Source organism: Carettochelys insculpta, chromosome 7, assembly GCF_033958435.1.
Source record: "Carettochelys insculpta isolate YL-2023 chromosome 7, ASM3395843v1, whole genome shotgun sequence".
Taxonomy (NCBI): domain Eukaryota; kingdom Metazoa; phylum Chordata; order Testudines; family Carettochelyidae; genus Carettochelys; species Carettochelys insculpta.
Genome location: NC_134143.1, coordinates 21,165,921 through 21,185,059, shown reverse-complemented (window position 1 = coordinate 21,185,059; position 19,139 = coordinate 21,165,921). Strand labels below are relative to the sequence as shown.

General features: G+C 42.2%; 2 protein-coding genes across 2 annotated transcripts in view; one reads left to right on the top strand and one right to left on the bottom strand.

Annotated features, from left to right (window-relative positions):
* The window catches only part of TIMM23B (translocase of inner mitochondrial membrane 23 homolog B), a 31,404-nt gene extending 25,589 nt beyond the window's left edge, over nt 1-5,815 (bottom strand). The window contains exons 1-2 of the mRNA XM_075000109.1: nt 5,645-5,815; nt 4,233-4,291 (exon numbers count right to left, since the gene is read on the bottom strand). Of these exons, the coding sequence (XP_074856210.1) occupies nt 4,233-4,291; nt 5,645-5,753 (168 nt within the window). The 5' untranslated portion in view covers nt 5,754-5,815. The remainder of the gene's footprint in view (nt 1-4,232; nt 4,292-5,644) is intronic.
* A 119-nt stretch (nt 5,816-5,934) lies between these two features.
* Nucleotides 5,935-19,139, top strand: part of PARG (poly(ADP-ribose) glycohydrolase) — a 154,896-nt gene continuing 141,691 nt past the window's right edge. The window contains exons 1-3 of the mRNA XM_075000097.1: nt 5,935-6,435; nt 9,221-9,287; nt 12,604-13,617. Of these exons, the coding sequence (XP_074856198.1) occupies nt 6,213-6,435; nt 9,221-9,287; nt 12,604-13,617 (1,304 nt within the window). The 5' untranslated portion in view covers nt 5,935-6,212. The remainder of the gene's footprint in view (nt 6,436-9,220; nt 9,288-12,603; nt 13,618-19,139) is intronic.

Sequence of the window (19,139 nt, the reverse complement as noted above, 5' to 3'; positions counted from 1 at the left end):
AGGTATGCAAATTTCAGCATTTGTTAGGGTTTTTCTTCCCATGCAGATGCTGCCCATGTGAGATTAAAGCAACACAACAGCTGCTTCTTGGATAGCTTCTCCTACAAGCACACGCATATTAATAATAAAGAACTGCAAAAAGAAGCTTGACTTTTTAAAAATAATTTACAAGCCCAGCACAGGAGGTACCCTTTATTCCAATTAACATCAGAAAGATCCAGAACTGTGAAAGTACAATTTTTCTTTTTCAGAATCTTGCATATTCCTTGGTATTGATGTATATTTTTTGTGGTTAGATTTTTTTCAAGATGTATAGTTAAGTTTCCTTCTTCGTTCTATACAATAAATGTAACTTCTAAACTTTAACACTGTACCCAATTGTTCAGATTTTTTAATGTGTCAGGTAGAACTTGTAATAGTTTCCTGTTGCTTTATAACGAGGTATAGAGAAGAATGGGCGTTTTTACTTGTCAGCAGTTTACCATCAGAATGTCTATTTTTGTTTCCAACCCATCAAATTTGGGGGAGCAAAGTAATCAAAGTCTGTATATTTTTTTCTAGCAAACTTCTCCTTTGCTGAAGATAGATCATCAGACAATCATGGTTTGGAATTCACAATATTCCCTAACACTAGTATGATGTGGCTGTACCATTTGACAGATGTGGTGTTCAGACAAGTATCTATGAAAATTTTCTATTGTCTTTTTTCAACACTGACTTTTTAGAAAGAAAGCATCTTGCTTGGTTCAAAGATATCCATACATCAGAAGTTTAGTAGTTTTACAATTAATTCAATCAAAATGGAAAAACCACACACAGTTCAGGCCTGGTCTACAAAACCTAAAGATTTGACACTAAACTGATTTAATTAAACCAGCTTAATTTCATGATCATACACTCTTACACTGATTTAAACTTGGCTTATATCCATTTAGTTTGCACTTGAAATGCAGAGGTACAAACTAAACAGATAAGACAGACAAACTGCTGTAAGCAGCCACACAAATGTAAAATTATTAAACCTGTCCAATGTCACATCGCTAATTCAACTATTAGTCCTCAGTCTCTACTAAAGTTTGTTGCAGAAGTTTTTTTAAAAAATTCTTTACTATTGTCTCCCCTTCCCTGCCCTAAAAATTGTTTAGATCACTATTCCCTAAAATTCACAAGGGATACTGCCAGAATGTTTTAGAATTTCTTCTGATCATTTGCGCTATGAATTACAAAATAAACAGTAGCCACGCTCACACACCAGGATACCTAAATAGTGTGCAAGTGGGTTTCAGAGGTCAGTAAATTCATTTTCACTACTAATTTCTAAGCAGTATATTTTCTTTATGCTCTCATATCTTAAGCAATTAGTATGTTAGTATGGCAAGTTAATAATAGCTGTTATTGTAGGTAGTATATTTTAACAAATGATCTTGAGATATGGCTTCTCTAAATCTACTTGTAAATTTAGAGACTATGCCTAGACTTCTGTTTTTAATATTATAATTCTGATGAAGAAGACAACAGCGTAGTAGCAAGCTGCATCAGTTTGTGCCCGACACAAGGGAATCCAAAGAAGAGATAAGCAATATCCTGGCTCCTATATGCCTGATGAGTGACAAGATTTTACAAACACTTAGGATCCTAAAATTAAGCTAAGTGAGTGGTGCTTGTCTTCTGAAGTATTGACTTCCCAGAATCTCCCATAGAAATGAATGGGTACTCTGTAGTCTTGAAGATAACGTCATTCACTTAGCCTTGTAAATCCCGCCTTAGATTCCAAACTTTATGCTCTTCTGTTCTAAAATCTTGAACAAGGGCTCTTAAGTGGCTTACTGTTTTGATGTACCTGGTAGTGCCCAACAGCCAACGTAATGAAATACAGATGACAGACAGTACTCCATTAGCATCTACTGTTTTTTGAAAAGTATTTTAGCACTGTTTTTGTATGTTACACTTTAATGTAGGTAATTTGATTATTTCATGTTTTTAAACAAATGTTTACATAAATGTTGAGTTTAGCTCCATGTCTGTGCCTATGTTTCGCTCTCTTTAGAGTCTGTCAATGAAGTCTAATGCCTAGATTTTTGTACCTCCTCAGATCTTAATGTATTCTATTTGATTTTTGTGGTATTTCACAAAAAGTGGTCTCCATAAAGCTTCAGTTTAGGGATACAGAATCCCAGTGAATTGGTTAACCAATTAAATGGTAGATAAACCTACTGTTTAACCAGTTAACCAACTAAGAGGTGGGCACAGCTGGGAAGGCTGCTAAAGCAATGTTGCCAGCCTCCCCAAACGTCTGGTGCACTGGGAGATGGGAGTACTGTAGCTGGGCTCGAGCTTCCTTGCCTATGGCACTGCAGTGGGTTGCAGGCAGTACAACACAGCCAGAGCAGCCCTAGTCCCTGGAGCACCATGGGCAGGTATTCTCCAGCTTGGCTGGAGCAGCCACTGTGTAGAGGCCTCTCACCCTTGGCTTGCTGCATGTAGGGGTGCTCCAGCCCAGCCGAAAGAGCCCATCTCTGGCAGAGGGGCCACAACAGACAGTGTCTGCTCTGGCCACACTGGAGCGCCCCCCCCCTTATGGTGGTCCCACTGGGCTGGAGCAACCCTTTGCCTGTGTCAGGCAGGGGGCTACTCCAGCCCTACCAGATACAAGAGAAAAGAAGATGCTAAGTGTCAATATCACTCTGGAAAAGCTCTCTTGCTATAGGAATGTTGTTCTATAATCTTTTACTTCAACAGTTCATAGTTAATCACACTGCACAAACAAAATATCTACAGTGACAGTGGGAAGTGAACAAGATAACCAAGTTAAGCTTTGTTCAGTGCTTCTCAGTTAAGATCTTTCAAAATTTGGTGAGACCCAGTATCTATGCCAACTGAAGTCAAAGGCACCCAAATGGCAGATACCTTATAAGCAATGTGCTCTTTTGTTTTTTCAGCATGATTCCCCCACAAGCTCCTTTTGGTCACATGAGGTAGTGACTTTTGTTTAGGGCAGTAGCTTAGGTGCTATTTCTGTGAAATTTCCAAATAAATGTCCATTTTGCTATCAACATAGGTATTTTAGTAAAAGTCACTTATTCATCTGCAAAATTTTAGATGTTTTAACTTTGCTTCCCCAATACATAAGTAAAAGAGCATGTTTCATTTAGGAATTAGGGTAGGCTAGCTTCTATTTAAGACTAAATGGGAACTGTAATATTTTTAAACCTATGTGTACCTCAGTTTCCCCTATATTGTGCTGGCTACCCAGTGGATAAAGTTTGCTTTCAAGGAAGGATAAGAAACAGGTATATATGTCCTCTAGCTGTCTGAGCTCCAATGGATCGTTAAAAATAAAAACCCATCAGGCCCACCGCATATCAATGAAGAACTGGGACAACAATGGGAAAACTAATCGCCAGGATGTTAATACCTGCCAAACAGGAAAAAAAAAAAAGCTGCGGCCTCGCTCGAGCTGTCCTGCAGCCAGTCACCTGGGGAGCTCATCGGCCAGTGGCACCAGCCCTGGGGATGCCTGAACCAGTGACTGCCCAAGAAGCGGCCGAAGCAGCTGGCCCTGGGGATTGCCTGAACAGCAGTTCCAGGGCTAGGGGAGCAGCTGCAGCTTGGCGGATCCTGGCAGTGGCTCCAGGAAAGTCAGAGCAACTCCAGGCTCTCTGGGGCACTCCACAGCCCCCAGGATTCAATTAGGAGTATTTATGGTATAAGTCATGGACAGGTCACAGGCAAGGTTTCCTCTAAGCTGTGTAGTTGTACAGTTTCCTAATAAGTCCCATGCAGAGGCACACGGCTGCTGCACATGGTGCTCCCTGCTAGGGCCAGAGGTGTGCACCTCTTCCCTGGCCACAGATCATCCATGTAGCGAATGAATTCTGTTACATGAACAAGTATGAGGTGACATGTCACACGTGGCCTTCAAATTGGTGCACATACCAAAATTCATTCTGCACATGCACAAAAAAATAAGAGGGAACACTGGCTATAAGCCATGATTTGTTTCTTACCCATGACTTTTCCATGGCATTTACAAAACTACCCATGACCTAATTGTAGCCTTAGTCTTTAAGGGATCAATAGTATATAACCTAACAACTCCATGCAAACTTTAACTTTAATATAAGAGAAATGTCATCCTGTGTGTTGAGCTGCTTTTTCATAAAATACAGAGGTCTGACAACTCATTCAAGATATTTGGCTTAACAGAATCAAAAAGGAAACATGCTTCTTACCTGTATTAAATATCTGGGATCCACATTTAAATAAGGAGACAAAGGGTTCATCCCAGTTACTGAATGAGGAAGAAAAAGAACACTGTTACTCAAATCACCACAAGCAATATCTCCAATAACTTAGGCAGAAGGGAGGATGGAAAGATGGTAGTGAGAAGTTTGATAAGATCCTTCAAACTCATTACGCAGCTCACTAAAACTTTCACACACAGTAATCATTTTATATTTTTATTACATACATTTCTAAACAATAATATCTTGCAAGACACGGAGGAAACACACAGGATGATCAGGGGACTGGTTGTTGGGAAAGCTGGGCTGCATTCCCTACTGTGCCACTGGCATACTGCATGACCTTGAAAAGTCACTTATTTTTCTACTTCTAATTTCCCCATCTGTGAAATGAGATGATAATAACCTACCTCTGTAAATTAATTTATCTATAATCCGAGAGTTCTACAAGTTATATGAATTATTCTGAAGTGACAAGTTAACAAATTTCTTTTATGCTTCTTTAAGGCTACAGCCATGCTACGATAAACAAGATGATGCAAAGGGTCTAACTGACCTTTGTAAGTAATTTTATCTATAACCTGAAAGTTCTATGAATTCTATGACTCATTTTGAGGTTATAAATTTCTTTTAGGCTTTATGGCTACAGCAAGGCTGCGATAAACAAAATGAGATATTCACTTTTTCCAAAATTAACCTCCCTATTACAATATTACCTTATAAGTAACACGTTAACTGTCAAATACATCCAACTACATTTGAAGTTTTGTATACAAGAGCTCAACCTGAAGTTTTTCTTAATCTAAGTAGAAAGGCCCCCTTATGTGTTTTACATCCTTCCCAGCAAGGATGAGACTATTTTCATGTTTCTGTGCCAAAAGCAGCCTGTATGGCTGAAACACTGGGCACGCTCTCAGGCACCCGCTTAGTAACAGAAGATGGAGACACTGAGAGCCTGTCAAAGTAAACACCCCTGGCCCTTTATCTCTGGCCTCGCACCCTGAACTAGGACTTTTGCTGAAGACTGTTGCGTGCAGGCTCTTCACCCCCCGACCCCCGGGAACTGATTCCTCTGCGATTGCACAAGGCTCGGACCCGTAGAGGCAGCTGGCCCTACCCCAGAACCGAGTCACGCGCGTGGTTGGTGCTGGCAGCTCCTCTACCATGAAGCTCGCCTGGGCGCGAATCAGTTTGAAACACGGGCGCACGAAGCGGGAGGGTCACCGAAGTGTTCCCCAGGACCTCCCCCGCAAAAGACAGCTTCGCTGCCGTTCGCCCCTAAGCCCGCCCCGCTCTGCCCCACGGCCTCGAGCTGGCGGTAAAGGACCGGCCAACTCCGGCCGGCCGAGGGCGGCGGGGAGGGCAGGAGGCTGGGCCCAGCCCCGCCGGCGGATACTCACACGGCACCCCGGCCAGGTCCGCGTGGGAATAGCCCGGGCCCCCGACTCCTCCCGCACCGAACAAGCCGCCAAGGCCTGAGCCCCTCGAGTTACCGCCACCGCCCTCCATAAAGCCGCCTCCGGACAGGCCTGGCCTGAACCGCAGAACAACCTCCCCGGCACCTCCACCCTCGCCCGCTGCCGTAAAAGGAGGCCCCAGCGCCGCAGCTTTCACGCCCCCTCTTCCGGTTTACGACGACCCGGGCCATGTTGCTTTCCGGCCCCAGAGGGCGGGGCGGTGGAGGAAATGTTGCTATGGGGAGAGGGGGAGACATTTTGAAGTGTGTGGCCGTGGCAGCGGCCCCTACCTTCCCCCATTGGCCTGAGGCCAGCCGCAGTTTGCTCCCCGCAAGGTTTTGGGAGGGTGCGGTAGAGCCGGGCGAGTTGCCCCCAAGCCCCCTCGGCTGCAGGAGCATGTGGAGGGGAAGGGCCCCGGCCTCTCGCTCTCCGTGGGGGGCTGCCGCTGCCCCCTGGTGAGGCCAGGTCCGCGGCGCGCCTGGGGGAGCGCGGAGCGGGGGGTCTCCTAAGCATGAGTGCAGGGGCGGAGTGTGAAACCCCCAGGAAGAGAGTCAGGCTGGGTCCCCCCGCCTCCCCCAGCGGCAGCCGCGGCGCGGAGGAAGAGCAGCCCCTTTCCCCGGCCGGAACGAGGGCACTGCAGTCTCAGCCGCCACCCCCTCCTCCGCCTCCTCGGGAACGAGGGCCCAGAAGCAGCGGGAGCAGCCAGAGCTTGGCGGTCACGGTGGGGAACAAAGGTTTGTGCCACGCGCCTCCTTTCCGCTGTCCTCTCTCTGTGTCTTTCCGTGGCTGTTTCTCTCCTCTCCTCTCTGACTCGGTGTGTGGCGGGGAAGCCCTTCCCTTGTGTGCGTGTCACTGGGATTCCCCCCGCCCCAGGTCCATCGGAGAAGCCGCGACTGTAGTAAGTGCAGAGACACAAGTATGTTGTTGGGTCTTCTGGTTGTTTTGTTTGCTTTCATGTACTTTACATAAGGCAAATGGTGTCTTTGCTAACTGCTCTGTCGTTGCCGCTGTCTTGTCTGTAGAGACTATTGATTTCCCCGGAGTTAAACCTAATAAATTATTTTGTTAGTTTTTTAAAATGCTACATGACTGCTGGTTTGTTCTGTTAAAATTTGATCATTTATAAGTGTTGTTAGGGAAACTAGTAAGAAAACAAACCACTTTTCATACATTTAAAGTGCTGTCTGGTGAATTCAGTGAAGAGAAATATTTGTTAAATTATAAGGAATTTGCCTGATTCAATAGCCAAAAGTGTCTCGTGTTCATCCATTGGGATTACAGGAAGTAATGACTGCCATATGTAAATATTTTAAAATGTCAAATATGAGGTTATCAGTTTGCCTGAAGGATGGAAAGGAGAGTCCAGAAAGCTGCAGTATCCATTTTTTGTGCATGCCTGTTGTAGCTAGGCATTATAGAATATGATATTCCTCTTTAAGGTGGTTTTACAGAGCAGGAGGTGGTCACACTATGCATTTCTTTTTACAAACTCATTGTATTGCAGTAGTCCCAAATGGTGTGTAAAATATGTAGTCTGACAATGGGCAGTCTAGGCTAGTGAGTGGGCCTCCTAAGTGGCCCTTCATCACAGTGAGTCACAAGATTGTCATAAGCAGGACGGTCTCCCAGGATAGGATTGTTTTGCTAATGGTGCTTGTATACCTAGAATTTGTGGGGTGTGCCAACTGAACCATAACAGTGCTTTGATTGCATACAGACAGAGCACGTGGGCTCTCTGTCAGTGGTGTGTGCAATCAGCACACACTGTACTTCACATGTTCTTGTTTTATGTGCTTGTCACTTTGGTAACATTGGTAGTGAAATATCTATGCAGACAGAAACCAGTGGAATCTGGATATCCTCTGTAATATAGAAAGAAGGCTTTCTGGGCCACTGCTGAGAAAATCAAATCAGGGTGAATTGCTTGGAAACAGGGCTACTTACAGCCCAAGACTGGGGTCCTCCACTATAAACCACACCAAACCAGTCACAAACTTTTGGTTACCATGCTGGCTAGCTAGACAAATAACAAGCAGTCCTGTCGCACAAAACAGACTAAAAAAGGTACTGGGTCATGCACTTCAGTAAGTAAAACTCATGTCCTCAGATGGAGTTATACAAGAGTACCCTCACACAATCCACCTTCCCGTTTGCCACAAACAATACCCTCCTTATATAAATGAGAGGTTATGAAAACCAATCTCACCAAATCCAGTCAAGCCCTTCTGAGCCCGAAGAACCATCCACATCCAGTCCTGCACCTTTAGGACCTGACCGGTGTCAGATGAGAATTTGCCAGATTGTGGGAGGTCAGTATTGTCTGGCAGCGTTACTAGCACTTCCACTACGTACTGGGCTCTTAGAAGACATTTAGGGGTGAATTACAGCTAACGGCACAGAATACTGAGAGCCAGGACTGGTATCTCTAAAACTCAGACCGCAGAAAACTTGGACACATCCATGACAAGTGGTCGTCTGGCTAACTAGAAACATCCGTGATCGGGCATGATTTTAAACAAGAGAGTGGTGGACTGGAGAGGTTCAACCTGTATTATGATATTAAAATTGAATGAAGGCCCAGGGAAGTGCGGCTTAGTGGGCTTGTTCAGGATTATGTTCCACCCCTTCTTACTTTCTTCCACATGCACTGAATGTTCAGTGGCTAGAATGAGTCTGTCAGTGTTCACTGTTAGTGGATAGATGTGGATGTAGATTGTGTCAACACAACCCCATATAGTAGATGCAGCTTGGGTGGATAAAAGAGGTTTTCTTGGTGGTGTAGGCCTCTCTCAGCAATGTTAGCTGTGTTGTCAGAAACTCATCTCTCTGTAGCTGCATCTGCTTTGGGGGTTATTTGAACATAGCTATGGAATTTTCTACTCCATACCTCTCTGTGTTGTTTTTTTTTAACGTGCTTGATGGACAACTGTGTCAATATAATGTCAAGTGTAGACTTATACCTAGCCACTGTTCAATACTATTTCATTTAGAGCAGTGAGTGGAGTAGAAGAGTGTGATGGACTGCCTAAATTTTGCCATATAAAGGTCGACAGTATACCTTTTCTCCATATACTAAAAGTGTATTTTGGTATCAGTAGCTAAAGATGAAGAAGAATCTAATTTTCATGTTTGAGAGATAAGTAGTTCAAAAGCAGCAGAATAACAAAGGTAATTTTCCAACCCATTCCACTGAGTCCAGCCAATTACTAAGTAACCAATGCACTTGCTGTGCTGTGCTGTGCAGATGATCCTAAGGTGGGGCAGAAGGGGAGGAAAGAAATCTGTGACTGTATTCAAAAAGCAAGTTAGGAGTTTACTGACAATACAGCAGTTTATTACAGATGTCGAATCTACATATATATTGTAATATTTTATATCATTGGTCTGGATGATGTATGATGTAGTTATGGCAATGAAAACTTAATTTAGATATATTACTTGTAGTTAATACAAAATACACACTTCATAGATTTTGGTAATATTGCAATTTGTGTTATAATATATGTTATGGTTTTTCAGTTTACAAACAAAGGGCAATTACCACTTGGATGGAGAATAAAGGAACCAAAACAACAGAGTTAAAGAGGTAAAAGCTTTAATATAGGCTGCTTGAGTGATTTTTTTTTTTAATAAAACAATTGTTTTATCTCTAATGTGGATTTGAGTCATAAGGTTTATTATTACTTTCTAACACGATCGTTTTATTTTGAAATATAAGAAGGACTCTTAGAAAAGGTTCTGTTTTCATTTTGATGAAACATTGTCACAGCTCTTGATGGAATCCTGTTTTCAGTAAATATTTTTGCCTCCTCTACCACTTGTAGCATCATACTCAGTTCTGATTTTAGGTGGTCACATCTACAACGATTGTGATTGCGTCTTATCTGCTCACACCTGGGTTTAGTTTGTAGCATACTATCCTTGCTGAGTATGAATGCCCAATCTTGCATTCATAACCTTATTCATGGCTGGGGTGATAGTGTCACTATTACAGTAGTTGCAAATAAAGTAGACTTGATGTGCAATCTTCATTGTTCTGCTGGTACAGGTTATTAAACATACTGCCTAAAACATAGTTAAACCCTCTAAGGTTGAATTTATGTGGTATCTGATATTAAGTAATAGTGGGATATAACTTTTCAGTAGACAGTTGTAACTGTTCCATTCTCATTATCATCAGGTCAACAGATTTATTTTTCAGAGTAATAAAAAAAGATTGGCAGCAATAAGAAAATAACCAGCAAAAACAAGGAAATTCTGTTAAAGTGGCTGAGTAATTGGTGCTCTGTGTTTGAGTATCAGAGGGAGTAAGATGGCTATGTAATTTTGTGCACCGTATGTGCTGAAACACTTTACGCAGAAAGGTGAATTAAGGATGGAATGAGTCTTTATTACAAATTCCCTTCTTAGCAGTGGCTCTTATATTAAGACTATAAAGGGACGTTGTCAACTTGAAACTTAGTTTAAAAATGTAAAAAGTGTGAATGGTGCATATTCCTGCCCCACAGTCCTTCTGCTAGTTTTTATGTTTAATTAGGCTTTCTCTCTGTTACAGTTACAAAAGGTGAGTAACCATTGTTTCCTACTAGTCTTTTTCAGCTATAGTCAGCATAGATTTTACTTGCAGCAATATTCTATTAAAATTCAAATTCAAATGGAAGGGTGTTTGTTTTTTTGAGTTTAGTGTCATTTCAATATTTCAGGCTATTTTAAATAGCCATTTCTTGAGAAGTAGACACTGTCAAAAATATCAATGAATAGAGAAAGTGCTCTAAGCATACTGATTAATGGAAATGGATGTAAATATTTGTTAGCCGATGGCCAGGTGAGATGCCACTTATGCCCTTGTCTATGGCAGAGCCCACCAGTGACCAGGCTGAGAGCAGCTGGGTTCTTTGTTTTGTGTTGGGTTTGCACAGTAACAGGAGGAGTCAGGTTACCACTTAATCAATTACTTTGTTTATTTATCTAACAAGTTAATCTCTTACTGTTACAATGTTGCTTTGTTTGGAGTTAAGCTCTTGTGGTTACAATTGTTACAAGGTTTATACTTTGATTACAGATAGCTAGCATACACTCTAATTCATAGATCTATACTTGTTAAATGTGTGCAAAAATGAAAAGCAAAAGATAAAATACCTAGCAGGTCTTATTCTCACCCCTGCATTACCAACGTGGCTTGGCCAGTTTTTCTCTCAGTCCCTTGGGAAGAAGTCCTTTGTCCCTTTTTCTCCAGGAGTTGGGTGTCCCTGGGGACCTGGGGAGACCCCCACCCTCCTGTCTGGCAGGAAAGATGATTGGAGCTCAAATAGGGGGTCTGCCGGACCCCTCTTTTATACCCAATGGGTCACGTAGGCTTCTTCCTTGGTTTAAAAAAAATGCCAATTGAATTAAACTGTCTGATGCTGGTTCTCACAAGGAGTTCAAGGGTGTAGTTCACACCTGTGAGGTAGACAATTGAGGGCATTTGTTTCTTAATGGGGCGGAGATTTTCCTTGTGTCTGGGACCAAGTGTGTTGCGAATCAACTGATGGTAATTAGCCAAGGGCAGTCTGAGGCCTGGCTGTTAATTAGCCCATTGTTCTTTGCTCGGGAGCTTCCAAGACCGTGGATCTGTGCTCTCGGGCATTCCAGGACTGGGCTGTCTCTTTTAACCCTTTTCATGCTCTGAAGCACCTAGGGAAGGCAAGATGGAGTAGAGCAAAAGGTGGGGCGGGTTCTGTCTGGCTACAATATTATAAGATGAAAGCCAGCAAACTCTTGAGAAGTGGCCAGTGTATCCTGTTCACTTGGATAGCTCAGTTCATGGTAGGCAGCAACTAATTTATTCATCTGTAGTATCGTCTAAGAACAGAAGAGTATTATCATTTATTGATGTGGCTGCTGTCTTTCAGTAGCTTATCAAAATGTGTTTAGTCATAGCCTTCATAAGCTGTAACAGTCACCCAGCACCACAGGCACCATGTGGCCATGATCAATACGTTTTACTGTAACAGTTAGTAATTTTCCATTGTATCTTTTAGATGATGGAAAAATTAGGGAAAGACCCAACAAAGCACTGTCTAACATATGATCAAGGTTAAGAAGTGAATTAATCATGGCCTCAAATTACCTATAGGCTGTGTCTACATTAGTCCCCTTCTTCGAAGGGGATATGATACTCATCCTGATTGGTGAATACTAATGAAATGCTGTGATGAATATGGAGCACTTCATTAGGCTAATTCTCCCCACGGCAACTTCAAAGTGTCATGCTGGGTAGCCACGGCCACTTCAAAGTACCTTTTAATCCCCAAAAATTTTGGGAGTAAAAGCACTTTGAAGTAGCGCGGGCATGTGGAAGTGCCCATGGCTGCATTGCATGCAAGCGCTTTGAAGTCTGACACTTTGAAGTTGCTGCGGGGAGAATTAGCCTAATGAAGTGCTGCGTATTCATTTCAGCACTTCATTGGTATTGTCCAATCAGGCTGATTACTAGGCCTCCCCCCTTGAAGAAGGGGGCAAATGTAGACATAGCCATACTGTGAGAAGGGAGACCTCATTTATTAGGGTCTTTTAAGATGCCAGAAAAGGCATAACAAGATTATGTGTAGAAAGCGAAGATAGAATAATTTAATTGAACATTTTGACTGTGAGGATCATCAACCACTGGAACTTGGCTGAGAGACGTAATTAATTTATCATCTCCCTTGGAACCTTTAAAGGGGGACATCTTTCTAAAAGAGAGACTCATATCAAGTACAGGTTAAACTAAAGTGATTCTGTTATTGATGGAGTTACTGGGGTGAAATTTTTCTGTCTTACATGGTTGTAATAGTGTCTGTAACTTTTAAATCTGCAGATAAACTTTTCATTTGGCAAGAAACTGTTAAATCCAGCTTTTTAAATCTTTTCTTCCACAGTTTGCACAATAAAACTAACAACACAGGAGCAGATCCCAAAATGACTTCTATTAAAAAGGATAGTTTGTCTGAGCATGATGTTAAAAAGCTAGAGAATATTAGTCCACAGAATTATCCAAGAATATCTGTGGAAACAAATACAAAACATGTCAATCTGCCTCAGACTGGTAGCCTGTGTAAATGGGAGACAGAGGGTCCATGTAGAGATCAGTCATCAGCCACAGAGCCTGTTAAAGAGATCCAGGCTGGAGAACAGTTTAAAAATGATATAAGTGATCAGATGCACAAAACTGGCAAGCAGGTTCACAGAGATAGTGAAGAAAATAGTGACAATTGGACTCACAGAAAGTTATCATCAGGCAGTTCTGTGAAGATGGCAAATACAAAACATCCATTAAAAGACACTGAAAGAGAAGGAAAAGTGCCTTCATGTAACCCACAGCAGCTCAAGAGCTGCAATCCTGTTCATGTTGTCTGTATGATTAGTGAACAAGATGAAGCTGATGTAGTTCCAGAAAGCCCACTTTCAGATGCATGCAGTGATCCTGGCGTATCTGATATTGGAGACCCAGGAAAACCGAACACATATCATAGTAATTCTGGAGAGTTGTATGCTTTTGAGAAAGAAAGTGAACCTGAATCACCAATGGATGTGGATAATTCCAAAAATAGTTGCCAGGGCTCAGAGGCTGATGAAGAAACAAGTCAATTTCTTGACGAGCAAGGGGATGTTGACACATCAAAAGCTACAAGCAAATCTGCCAGGTTTCAGATGGGGAATGCTGAACTGGAATTGAGAAGGTCTCCGTTTTCTTCCAAATGTTATGAAGGTGCTCGATATAACCTCCATTTTGAGGGGACAGATGACTCTGTGAAAGAGGCTGAATTACGTACAAAGTCACCTGGGATTTTTCCTGCACTTTCATCAGAATGCAAAAGCACAAAACAGTATGGGAAGAAAGACTCTAAAATTACTGCCCATTTCATGAGGATACCCAGAACAGAAGAGAAAAGGTAAATTTAATGTGTCGTCTTCTCCTTTCCCTCTTAAATATATTTCTCTTTGATAATAGCACAATAAATGTTTTTTATTATTTTCTAAGCTGTTTTGAAAAATTGTTCAAAAAAAGTAAAGAAATCATTTATTTAAAAGCAGCAGACGAGAACTTTTTTTTTAATAGCCTTCATTCAAGGTTACAAAATGACAACTTATCTTGTGCTGTTTCTGGAACACTGATGAAATATTAAAGTTAGGCATTGATATTGACCTTTTAATGCCAGAATAATGCAAAGTGCTTTTTTTATATTTCTGGTAAAAGAAGTTGTTTAGAATAATTGGATTTTAATACTTGGAAACAAATGGTGGCACAGGACAGCTTTAACAAAGAATAGCTTTATTATTCATTGTTTAGTAACTTGTAATAGAAGGATCCTTCTAAAATAAAGAGGTAAATTTTTATATTTCTTAGCAAACTAGTACTGTGACTTGTGAAATAATATCTGAATGTTATTTTTATTTCCTCAGACATTAGTATGATCATGGGACCTTATTAAAGTCTTATTGAAGTTAAGAGTTATGGCCAGGATGACTCTGACCTACTGATTTGTGGCAGAATCTAATACAATTTATTAGCTTTTGTCTGCTTTCAAAGAGGTCAAATGGACCAAACCCTAAATACACTAATCAGTTTTGTCTGGGTAAAGAATTTAAGCCACTGATCAAGATTTCCTTCAAACTGCAATTGTTTTTCCTTTGTCAGTGACCAATATTAAACAATGCTAGATTTTTTTTTTTGCATGTGCACTCATCTAATGCACAGAAAGAAGCAGCTACAAAATTCAATCAGACTACATAGCAGAAAGACTTTAAGGTTTTGGGTTTTTTATTTTTTTTTCTAATGTTTACATTATTCAGTTAAAAAGTAAACAAACCTAATGCAGTTTTCTCCAAAATATCCATGCTTGGGTTGAGAGCAATATGGAAAGTTTCAGCCCAGGTAACATTGGGAAGTGGGAGATGTGGTGAGGATGGTGCTTGCTGTTGGTTTTTATTGTATTACCATAAAGCATAGACGTCATAGTCATGGATCAGGACCCCATTGTGCTGATACAGCAAAAACACGCGCACAAAAAACCCCACAAGCTGTCACAAAGAGGGGCACACATTCTGTAATAGGTTCATCTAGGTTGTAGTATCTGTCTCAAAAACAAATTACAGAACATGTAAGACCTTATCAAAAGCCTTTCTAAAGTCAAGATGCGTGACATCAAGGACTTTCGTGCATCCGATCATAAGAATATTAGGCTGGTTTGCTGTTACTTGTTACTGACCAATCTATTTTTACTTCTACGACATTTTACATATTGTTTGCTCTGTTATTTTTCTGGACAACCAAGGTAAGATGCTGGTCCATAATTCCTTGGGTTGTCCTTATTCCCCTCTTTGTAGATACAGGATTTGCTGTTTTCCAGTCTGCATATATTTCTCCTGTTCTCCGCAAATTCTCGAAAATATTAGGTAGTGGTTGAGAGATCTCTTCAGCCAGTTCCTAAATATTTTAGGATGTATGTAGACCCAGCTAACTTGAGAGCATCTAGCTTTTCTGAGCCCTGGGCTATACACTCATCCCTCGCTATATGAGCACAATTGGTTCCCAAATTTCTGCTCATAGGCAAAAAGTCATAAGAGCAACACTAAATTCCCATTAAAATACATGAAAAAGTCTCCAGTTTGTCCAAGGGCTTGTAACTTGACATAAACCAGTTGAGTTTAGGTACTTCTCTGATGTATTTGAATAGTTTGGCACCAGAAATAGAATGTAGTGTATGTATGTAGAGCAGGATTTTCCAACCTATGGGTTGGGACCCAAACATGGGTCCCATTAGATTTGTTAAAGGTCACCAGCTGGTCAGTTTCCAGCTGCCATGTGGCTGTTAAAGAAGCCATTTGCAGTTTCTTAATACTGCTCCCTCAGGCAGATAGCTGTCAAAAGCAATAACTGCTGGAGATGGTAGCTGTCTCTGTCATTAGAGATAGCAATTACCTTATACCTAGGTGCTGAAACCTTAACACTTGAGTTAATTGCTGGGAGCAGGAGTGCTGGGGGAGCCACCCAGTCTAGTGCGGGAGGAGAAGGAGTGTCTAAAGCTGGGGCTGTTGAGGGATGCAGTGGGGGTCTAAGACTGGGGGAAGTTTGGGGCTGCAGAGAGAGTCTAATGCTGGGGGCAGTTTGGGGCTGCTGGGCGGGTTTAAGGCTGGAGGCGGTCTGGAACTGTGGGGGGGGCAATTAAAACCTGGACGAGGGTGAGGTCTGTGGGATGGGCAGGGGGTCTAATACAGGCAACCCTGGAGTTACCCAGGGGTTGTTCCTGAAACCCCTGCATAACTTGAATTTTCCTGCAAGGGTAGTAGAGCCCGGAACCACCAGGCTGGTCAGTTTCCTGGCTCTCAGAGTGGCAGGAGCTGGGAACCAGGGGCAGGCTGGTTCCAGTCTCCCCATGGCTTGCCAGGCCAGGAAACTGATCAGCTCATGGCTGGTCAGTTTCATGCTCCCGCCATTGCAGGGGAGGGAACCAGGCTAAGAGCCTTTTCCCTCTCTTCTCCCAGCCGAAGGGCTGTCAGACAGCTGCATGTCTGAGGGAAGAAAGGGAGAAGGCTCCAGCTGCGGGTCTCCCTGCCCCTAGCCAGGGACCCCACGGCTGGAGCTGAGCCAGCCACAGGGCTGCAGGTCTCCCCGGCCAGGGACACCGCTCATATAAGCGGGGGAAATTCACTCATATAGTGAATAAAGGTAGGTATATATGTTCCTCATTTTAGTGAGTACTCAAAAGTGAAGTACTCATTAAATGAGGGATGAGTGTACTGCGAACTCATGTTAATATAATTATATCAGAGGGGTAGCCGTGTTAGTCTGGATCTGTAGAGCAACAAAGGGTCCTGTGGCACCTTATAGACTAACAGAAAAGTTTAGAGCATGAGCTTTTGTGAGTTAACTCACTTCTTCAGATGCTGGTCCTGGAAATCTGCAAGGCCAGGTATAAATAGGCCAGAGCAAGGCTGGGGATAACGAGGTTAGCTCAGTCAGGCAGGCTGAGTTGTATTGTCATCAGTAGATCTGGAGGTGTGAACTCCAAGAGAGGGGAAGGTGCTTTTGTATTTAGCCAGCCATTCACAGTCTTTGTTTAATCCTGAGCTGAGGGTATTGAATTTGCAGATGAATTGTAGCTCAGCAATTTCTCTTTGGAGTTATTTCAAGACTGGTATTCCTGGGGTATAGACTGTGGTTGTTAGCGAGGATCCTCATAAGGTTGGGAGATTGTCTGTAGGAGAGAACAGGCATGTCACCCAGGGCCTTCTGGAGTGTGGCATCCTGATTAAGGATAGGTTATAGGTCTTTAATAATTCGTTGCAGTGGTTTGAGTTGGGGGCTGTAGGTGATGACCAGCGGTGTTCTGTTCTTGGCTTTTTTGGGCCAATCTTGGAGTAGTTGGTCTCTGGGTAGTCGTCTGGCCCTGTCAATTTGTTTTTTTACTTCTCCTGGTGGGTAATTCAGGTTTATGAATATTTGGTAAAGTTTTTGTAGTTTTTGGTCTCTGTCAGTTGGATCAGAGCAAATGCAATTGTTTCTAAGATTGTATCTAAGGTTTGGGAAAATGTAGCTAAGTGCCACAAAATGCAGTTGTACCAGTGCAGAGCTGAATGTAAACAAGAGATAAGTCAATCTTAACTTTTTTCCTCTCCTATTTTAGCCTTTTTGCTCTATCACATTTATAGTGATGTTCACAATTAGTTGTCCACTGGTAAGGATGAAAGAACTACATTTTTAAAGTGTTTGCATTTCAGTTCCAAATTTACAAAAACTGAAATTCAAAGAGTGCTGCATCCATTATTATTTCTCATGCGATTGGGGTCTGAGTTGGAGGAGTAGTGGGCATCTGTACCTTCTATTGTAATCAGTGAATTGAGAGTATTCATTATGCAGTCTGGTCTTTGAGGCATATAGGTTGCAAATTCTTTATGTGGGGACATATGGTAGGTCTACGCAGCAATGCTATTTCAAAGTAACATCTGTTATTTTGAAATAACTAGTCTAGTGTCTACATAACGCAATCACTAATTCAGATTAATTTCAAAATAGCGGTTGGCTTATTTCACAATAGGTAAACCTCATTCTGTGAGGAATAGCTCCTATTTTGAAATAGCTATTTTGAGATAGGTACTATTAAGACAGGGAATGGAGTCTATTCCGAAATAAGCCATAGTGCATCCAGTGGCTCTATTTTGAAATAGGTTGTGTGTATGTGTAGATGCTGTATTTCAAAATAGTTAAGTGCTATTTTGAAGTTCGTTTTTGTGTGTAGCTTTGTTATTTTGAAAAGAAACTGAATATGAGTTATGGGTATTCGGGCTACAAATTAGTTTCTTCAAAAATAGCGGCCAACTTGAAACGTTAATGAAGTAACGTTTGGAGAAATAACAGGTTGTGGAGAAGACTTGCGTGCAGACACGAAGAGGCTCAAGAAGTGGCTGTTTGTGTAACCTAACTTATAACCTTTAGGGCAGTAGTGTCCTAAGCCTAACCCCCACCCGCGCTGAGGCAGCATACGGGTTTTTCTGAGGTTAGCCTCCTGCCTTGCCCAGTTTCCTAGCTGTTGATGGGACCTGGGGCTTTTCCATTACATCCTGTCATAGATTTTTCTGTATGCCTGTCTTGGCATCAACATTCTTTATGTGGGCTGCTGGACCCTAATGAGAATTTACTGAATTATCATTTACCCATTCTTCACGTACATCATCTCCCTTTCCTCAGGCTAGTGTCCCTCCTGGTCCTTCCAACCCTGCACAATAATCCTCCCTCCCTCACACCTCACTAGTGTCTTTTCAGTGCCCTCATATCACGTCTTTGTTTTTTGCTCTCCTCTTCCCCTCTCCAAGAATTCCTCCCAGCTTCCACCCTCACACTTTGGTAACCATCTACCAGCAGCTGCTACTTGTCCTTGTTTTCCTGCACAAAATACAGCAATAATTTTGCCCATCTCCCACCAGTTTGTGACACTTAGTCAGCATTCGTCACAGTTAAAATAGCATTGAGGTTTTTATATTTATAGTTAGTGACAGCTATTGTATAGTTAAGATGGAGTGCTGCCTGGAATCATTTCACACAAATAAGTGAAAGTGTTAAATGTAAACTCTGTTCTGCTGAGCTCAAGTGTTCAAGGAGGACTGAATCAATGCTCAGTCATTTGAGCAGAGAGAGAGGAAGAGACAGAGCCTGAGAGCGCCTGGGTGCCAGCTCTCCCTTTCAGATTCAGACAGTGGAATGGGGAGGCAGTCTATGTGCCTGCTAAACCTTTTAAATCCAGAGCAGGGAGGAACTGCCGGCTTACAACACAAGCATGGATAAAGGCTGAGCCAGTCGCTCCCTATTTTCTTGGAGAGGGGGGCTGTCAGTAAGCAGGAGCACTAAGTGATAAGCAGATGCTTATCAGTTAGTCCTGTAACCAGATACTGTATTACATCTTAAATATGCAGAGCT